Here is an 8,013-nt window from a genome sequence, read left to right on the forward strand (position 1 = left end):
CCCTCGGCACTTCGGCAGGCAGCTCTCCCCTGCTCAGGCTGTGGGTGCCACTGGGCCGTCGGGCGCCTCTCCGCGGCGGACCCAGCCCGTAGCTTCTGTCCAACTCACGGCTGTCACAACCCAGCCAGCTGTGTACACTGTGTGGGAGGCAGCAGGGCCTAGCAGGTAGAGGGCAGCCGGTCAAACAAACCCTACACCTTCGTGGCCCCGTGCCTCAGTTTCCCCTCCCATAGCACTGCCAGGGGGGTGGAGAATAAACACGTGAACGGGCGTGGGATGCTCAGGCGCTGTGTTAATGGAGCCAACGCGGTTCCTCAGGCAGACACACAGCTGGCCAGGTAACACCAGGGGCTACAGCCAGGCACGTAACAGGCAGACCCGTAGCAGCCTGGGGGCTCACAGCGCGGATGCGAAACCTCCCTTTCCCCTGCAGCTGGGGACACGCCAGCAGCTGGCGGGCAGAGTTAGGGGCTTCTCTGTAGCACCCCTTCAAACCCACGGGCTGTGAGCCGAGGTCTGGCCTACCCGCTGTCCTTTTAAGACACGCCCCTCCCCTCGGCACAGCTGGGACTGTTTGCCCCGGGGCTATAAAGCAGCTGGGAGCGTCACCTTGGCCAGGTCATATTGGAATCAAACTTGTTTAGGCAGCAGAGATGGTGAGTGTGAGGGGGCTAGTGATGTGTGGACATGGAGGGGGGGGCTCTGCTGAGGGGGGAGCCAGGGGGAGTTTTCTGGTCCCCGACAGCGGGTCTGGAGCCAGGCCTGTTTTGAAACCTGCTTCTTGTGCTGGGTTTGTCCTGCCCCAGTGCCAGGGGCTGTGGGCCTGTGAGCTCCCCTTGGGGCAGCCCCTGGCTCTGCCTGCTGCCCCCCAGGTGACCTGGTATGCCTGGGGGGATACCCCAGTGCAGTGGGGCTAAACAGCCTTCTGGCTGCTAGTTCCCTGCAACTACTGGTGTGTGTCCCTGTAACTTTATTGGGGGGGGGGGGGAAGTGTCTGTGCTGTGCTGCGCTGCTCTAGCTGCTGGCAATCCCCCCCCCCCCGGTGCCTTTGCCAGAGGTGGGTGCTTGAGGTGAATGTGGTAACCCCTCCCTCCTCCACCCTTGTGTACCCCACTCTCCCCAGAGCCTGCACCCCAATCCCCTGCCCCAGCCTGGAGCCTGCATCCTCATTGCCTCCCAGATCTCTTCTCCTCTCCCCCCCCCCACACCCCTGCATCCAAACTCTCTCCCAGAGCCTTAGGCGGGGGGGGGGGCAGTGGGGGCCCTGGGCCTCCCCCAAAAGTCTGCCAGCCTGGCAGCGGGGGAGGGGCTGGTTTTTCCAGCGAGCTCTGTTCAAGCTCTCTTGAAAACCTGGCCATGTCCCCCAATGCCTGTGGGGGTCTGAGCTCCCTGGGGACACTGGCCTGGGGGTGGGACCCCTGCCAGGAGCGGGGATGGATTCCCCAAAGGGTGGGGTCGGTGCCTGGGGGGGTTATCGCCTTACCCTCCCACAGTAGCTAGAGCCTGTGAACCAGCTGGGCTGTTAGCTGTGTGGGGGAGGGGAGGTTAGCCCTGTCCTGCCTTACCGCCTCTCTGTGGGGAGGGCCCTGGGGGTGCATATGGCCTGGGCTGGGGCTGCATGTGAAAGCTGGGTGCAAATGCCCCCACAGCCCCGTTCTGAGGCAGGTGCATGTTCCTGGGGGGTAGGACGGTGACTCTGGAGTGAGCTCGGCTGGATTCCCCGCTGCAGAGCTAGCATTCCATGCCAACCTTGGCGGCTGTAAGGCCTAGTGGCTAGAGCACTGGCCTGGCGCTCAGGCTGTCGGGATTCTCACCTGGGCTCTGCTCCAGGCCTGCCGGGGAACGCTGAGCCAGTCCCCTCCCTCCTTACAATGGGGAGAGATGGCTTCTTGGACTGCCCTTGGGGGGGGGGGGGGGAGGCTTGTGGCCTGTCGAGGGTCCGAGCAGGGGGTCCCGCTGGCCCCTTCTGCCCTTGGAATCCAGCTGGACTCGGCGCCCGTGTTCAGTCTCTTTCCGTAAAACGAAGCCGTTCGGGAGCACCAGGGAGCCTGGCGCGTCCTAGCCCGGCCCCTGCACTGATCCGCGCCCGTCCTGCGAGGTGCCTTCTGGCTGGGGGCTGTGGGGCTGCTTAAAACGGCTCCATGTGCTGGTCTATCCAGAGTGACGGCCCCGATTATTGGTGCTGCTTCTCCTGCCGGCCCAGTCCTAGCCCTGCCTCAGTTTCCCTAAACGGTGCCTGTGCCTGTAGTGTCAAGTGTCTCCTTCCCGCTGGTTCCTCCACTGGGAAAAGCCTAAATGCTGCTTTGATTAGAAGTCGGGCAGTAGCACGGCCAGGAAGGGTTGGGCTGGGGATGGGCGGAGCTTGGCTCTGGGGGCGGGGCCTTTAGGCTTGATATAAGGCGTGGATCTCTCCTTCCTTCCCCTCTCCCCATAGGCTCTGCTCGCGCCTCCTGCTTGGCATGACTTGCCGCTGAGCGGGCCGTGCTTACGGCAGCACGGAGAGGCTACCGCAGGGCGGGCGTTAGCAGAGCTGCCGGCAGGGGTAGATGCCCTGGGTGGCTGGTGAAGGGGGCCGCTTGCATGGCCGGAGCTGTGACCCCTACGGCCAGGCCCCCACCCACTCGGCCCAGCAACAGGCCTCCGGATACGGCAGGGAGCCTCCAGAGAGCCCCGGCCGTGGTGATGCTCGCGATGCCAGGCGAGTTCATGTCTCTCCTGGAGCTGCTGGCCCTGCAGGGCTCCCCCCCACCCCGTTGCCCCAGCCAGGCGGGAGAGGCTCTGTAGCCAGCGGGCAGGCTGTGGGGCTGCTTTGGGGTTGTACCGGTGCAGGCCGTCTCTGATGCTGTGTCTGGGATCGTGCACTGCCGTCGTAGGGTGTGTATTGAAGGGGGGGCCCTGTGGGTCGGGGCTGGCCTGCAGCTTCCCTTGATCCAGCTGGCGGGGGGCTGAGCCTTGTGGGCTGCATTGAGGCAAACCAGGATCAGCATCGGGCTGTGCTTGGCAGGGGGAGGACGCGATGTTGCTGTTCTCCCTCCCCCCCCCCCCACATATGCACACACCCCTCTTCTAGTCTCCCCTCCCCTCCCAAGGGCTGGGGGAACGGCAGCACACGGAAGCTCCGCCCCAAGCTGCATGCAGACTCCGCCCCGTCACTCCCATTGGCCAGGAATTCCTGGCCAATCGGAGGTGGGGAGCAGTGCCTGGCCATGTGGAGCACTAAGTTGCACCCCTCCCAAGCTGCACCAGATAACAGCTCCCTCTGGTCCAGTACCCCACCCTCAGCCTGCACCTGCACCCCACCTCCTGCCCAGATGTTCCCCTCTCAGCCTGCCCTGGCACTGCCCAGATGCTGCACCCCCATCCCCAGCCTGCCCCTCAGTAGACCCCCTAACACACTGAACCCTTCATTGTTGGCCCCACCCCAGAGCCTGGGGGTGTCCCACAACCTACTAGCCCTGGACCCCCAGAAGAGTTAATCCGGCTGTGGGGAGCCCTGAGCCTTGGCACCTCTCCCCCATGGGGCTGGAGTGACAGGTGCCCTGGGTTGCATGACTGAAGTTAGGGTTGCTCAAGTCGCTGTGCACAGACCGCGGCGGCTGGTGGGCGGTAAGGTCAGTGGGGGTGGGGGGCTGCTCTCCTGTCCACGCCGGTGCCTCTTCTCGTCCCAACGTGTCGGCAGGAGAGCGCTTGACTAATCTGTCTGCACCTGCCACCTCTCCTGTGGTGGACTCGACCTTGCCCTGCACAGCACCGGGGGGGACGGAGAGGGTCCCCTCCATCAGCCCTTCTGCGGCCCAGCGGACAGGGCTCCATGCAAGCGGGTAGCTGGCAGGAGCCGCACGGCAGCCCCGCTGGGGCCCTGATCCCGTGGGCCTGGCGGATCGCGGCTGTTTGCGGGGCCAGGTGTCCCAGCTGGGAAACCGGCCCTGGAGTCTGTAGGGGGAGCGTACGGTAACACCCCCGTCTCGCTGTGTCCCTCCCCCGCAGCGGGAGTGCATTTCCGTCCACATCGGCCAGGCGGGCGTGCAGATGGGCAACGCCTGCTGGGAGCTGTACTGCCTGGAGCACGGCATCCAGCCCGACGGCATCGTCTGCGTGGAGCCCTCCTCCGGCCAGGCCGACTCCTCCTTCGGGACCTTCTTCAGCGAGACGGGGGCGGGGAAGCACGTGCCCAGAGCCCTGTTCGTGGACCTGGAGCCCACCGTCATCGGTAAGACGCTGTGACCCTGCTGCCGGGGAGCGCCAGCCGCTGGGGCCGGGTTGGGTGTCCGGGGGCTCCCCTCCAACCCCCCAGGACATCCCATTCCACCCCACCCAGGGCACCTCTGCAGGGCCCCTTGCGCACTGAGTCTGCAGGGGAAAGGCACCAGTCAGGGCAGGCCCAGAGTTCAGAGGTGCGGCCGCAGAGTTCACCTCCCCTCCTCGCTGTGGGGTCTCTCTCACTGCGCCTCTCTGCCACCTCCCGCCTGGCTGTCAGTCCCCGTCGGCTGCCACCCACCTCTTCCGTGACGTCTGCCCAGCGTCTCCAAGGCCCGTGGCTCCCAGCGGTTTCACTCCTCTCAAGCAGGGGAGAAACCCCCAACTAACACGAAGGCTCTTCAGGGTGCGTCTGGAGCTCGGCTCTTTGACCGGCCTGGGTGGGAGGGCCAGAGCAGTCAGGGCAAGAAGGGCCACGCAGCCTCCAGTCCCCGCTAGGTCTCTAAGTCGAACCCCTACTTAGCCAAGTTCTTTCTGCTGACAGGGAGCCCCCTTTGGAGCCATGTAGCGCAGTCCTGCTCATCTGGATTCCCCCACCAGGGCAAGCCTTGGTCGCCCTATTTGAGCCCTCCCTGAATTTAATACCTGGACCTCATGTTGGGTCTCGCATTGATTGAGCAAACCCCCCCCAGCTGAACAGCTAGCAACATGCAGCTGGAGCAAAGCCTATTTGCATAGACACGCCCCCAGTCCCTCCCCCCACCCTGCCAGCTGTGAGGGAAGCACCCCTTCAGACCTGACATCTGCACAGGCCATGTTGATCTCGGTGTTGATCACTGGCCCGCTGGGACGAGAGAAGGCGCCTTCCCTCCCATTTCTCAATGGCCTCCAGTACGGTGCTCCTACCGCAGGTAACCAGGCGCTGGCCAGCCTGTCCCAGCCCAGATCCACCGAGTTATCGGTGCTCGTAATGGCCGGCGACTTGCAGGGGAGTGAGGAGCCCGACGACCTGGCATCAGGGCTGTGGTGCCGGGCGGACGGTGGGCATCACGGACTCCTGGTGCAAGCTTGGACTTCATCCCGGCTCTGCTCCCTCACAGACGAGATCCGGACTGGGGCCTACCGCTCGCTCTTCCACCCGGAGCAGCTGATCAGCGGCAAGGAGGACGCGGCTAACAACTACGCCCGGGGCCACTACACCATCGGGAAGGAGATCATCGACGCCGTGGTGGACCGGACTCGCAAAATGGTGAGTGGGGGACCCGCCTCTTCCCCCTTCCCCGGAGCAGGAACCTCTTGGCCTGAGGCAGCGAAGCCTCGACCGGCTCTGCCCACAGCTGGGACACAAAGCGCCCTGGGTGAGCCTGGCATGGGTGCGGTACGGACAGGAGCCCTGTAGCGCGCTCGGGCCCCCGTCATGGCCGGCCTAGACAGCTGAGCTCCGAGTCAAAATTGGTACCTGGCTCCCAGTGTGCTGGGCTTTTGTAGCTGGAACTTGCTGAAAGCATGGGATGTATTCTTGGGTTGGGATCTAATCTTGGGTTGATCTATCACTGATATTTGCCTGCCCAGCTGTTGTACAGATGTGGGGCTACATGCCTGTACTGCTGTGAAAGCTGACCTGCCCAGCCATCCGTCTTGGGTTGGGACGAAATCCTCATGCTGACTCATGAACCAGCATCTCGCTCGTTTGGTGCCAAGGCTGGGGTCTACACAGTGCACTCTTTTCTTTTTAAATAAAAGGATGGTGCTGGTACTCCAGGGGAGAAGTTGGGGGGGGGGGGGGGGGGGAAGGACGAAAGAAGCTGCGGTGAGGCCGGCATCGCCCTTTTAAGAGACAGAACCCCTATAAGACATGTGGCCCAGCCACCTGTTGGACACTTGTCGAGAGGTGCCGGTATGCTCAATTCTTTCAAGTAAGCTCCTGCTGAAGGTGCCAGTAGGGTGTACCAGGCAGTACATCTCAAAAGCACAGGTTCTATATATGCTGGTTGACTTAATCGGTCTTCCACGGTGAACAGGTGGCTGCTACCTGTTTTGGGGGGGTGATCTATTGAGGTACATCAGTGGATCTTTGGATCTCCAATAGGTTGTCAGTACAGACTATGTCCATACATAATTACAACGTATCCCTATAACCCAACATCACTTGGATCCCATCATGGTCACACATGGAGCTGATGTCTGGAGGGTGATGTAATGGGGGGGAGGAGGGGAGAAGACAGGGGGCCTGTAGGCGCAGCATGACCAAGGCTAGTTCAGTGTCCTTCATTTGTGCAGGCTGACCAGTGCAGCGGCCTTCAGGGGTTCCTGGTCTTCCACAGCTTCGGCGGCGGCACGGGCTCGGGATTCACGTCGCTCTTGATGGAGCGTCTCTCGGTGGAGTTCGGGAAGAAATCCAAGCTGGAGTTCTCGGTGTACCCTGCCCCGCGGGTCTCCACGGCGGTGGTGGAGCCCTACAACTCCATCCTGACCACCCACACCACGCTGGAGCACTCAGACTGCTCCTTCATGGTGGACAACGAGGCCATTTACGACATCTGCAACCGGAACCTGGACATCGAGCGCCCCTCCTACCTCAACCTGAACCGGCTGATCGCCCAGATCGTCTCGTCCATCACGGCCTCCCTGAGGTTCGACGGCGCCTTGAACGTGGACCTCACGGAGTTCCAGACCAACCTGGTGCCCTACCCCCGCATCCACTTCCCCCTCACCACCTACGCGCCCATCGTCTCGGCGGAGAGGGCCTACCACGAACAGCTCTCGGTGCCGGAGATCACCAACGCCTGCTTTGAGTTCTCCAACCAGATGGTGAAGTGCGACCCGCGCCGGGGCAAGTACATGGCCTGCTGCCTGCTCTACCGGGGGGACGTGGTGCCCAAGGACGTCAACACCGCCATCGCCTCCATCAAAGCCCGGCGCTCCATCCAGTTCGTGGACTGGTGCCCCACCGGCTTCAAGGTGGGCATCAACTACCAGCCGCCCACGGTGGTGCCGGGCGGGGACCTGGCCAAGGTGCAGCGGGCCGTCTGCATGCTGAGCAACACCACGGCCATCGCGGAGGCCTGGGCCCGGCTGGACCACAAGTTCGACCTGATGTACGCCAAGCGGGCCTTTGTGCACTGGTACGTGGGGGAGGGCATGGAGGAGGGGGAGTTCTCTGAGGCCCGGGAGGACATGGCTGCGCTGGAGAAGGACTATGAGGAGGTGGGCAGAGATTCCACGGAGGAGGAGGAGGAAACGGCAGAGGAGGGAGAAGATTATTTCAACACTTGCTCTAGGCCTTAGCCTGGCGTTGCTCCGACTTTCAGGGGTGACGGTAGCTGGGGTGACACGTCACTGAGCTACGTGACCATCTTGCTGCTAGAGGCACTGCTGGCCGGACTCGCCTCGTTCCTGCTGGAACATCTGAACGTGGCTCATCTGCGTGGTCATCTCTGCTGGCCAGATCTGAATAAATTCTTACCTGCAACCGTCTCTCGTTCCGCTCTTTCTGGTGAAACCGGGGTGGGATTTCCATGGGAGCCAGCCGCCTCGCCGGCTTTTCCGTACCTGTTTGTACACGCAACAAGGGGGCCGGTGGCACCTTGAAGACCAACGTGCTTATTTGGGCAGAAGCTTTTGTGGGCTGGAGCCTGCTTCATGAGATGCTTCAAACCACGAAAGCTCGTGACCTAACGTAGCCTGTAAGGTTGTGACCACGTGGTGGGGAACCCCCCGACCCTGCACCCCCATCCACAGCAAGCTGACTCAGCCAGCCGGTAGAGTAGAAGGGTTGTTGGCTCCCAGACACAGGGTCGATTAGGAGTGATGTGA

General features: G+C 62.8%; 1 protein-coding gene across 1 annotated transcript; it reads left to right on the plus strand.

The window, feature by feature from the left end:
- Window positions 1-637: 637 nt before the first annotated feature.
- On the plus strand, window positions 638-7,669 carry LOC102446572 (tubulin alpha chain-like). The gene is made up of 4 exons (XM_075925021.2): window positions 638-656; window positions 3,988-4,210; window positions 5,298-5,446; window positions 6,478-7,669. The coding sequence occupies exons 1-4, from the start codon at window positions 654-656 to the stop codon at window positions 7,483-7,485; spliced, it is 1,383 nt and encodes a 460-aa protein (XP_075781136.1). The 5' UTR covers window positions 638-653; the 3' UTR covers window positions 7,486-7,669.
- Window positions 7,670-8,013: the final 344 nt, after the last annotated feature.

Source organism: Pelodiscus sinensis, chromosome 1, assembly GCF_052426305.1.
Source record: "Pelodiscus sinensis isolate ZL-2025 chromosome 1, ASM5242630v1, whole genome shotgun sequence".
Lineage (NCBI taxonomy): Eukaryota > Metazoa > Chordata > Testudines > Trionychidae > Pelodiscus > Pelodiscus sinensis.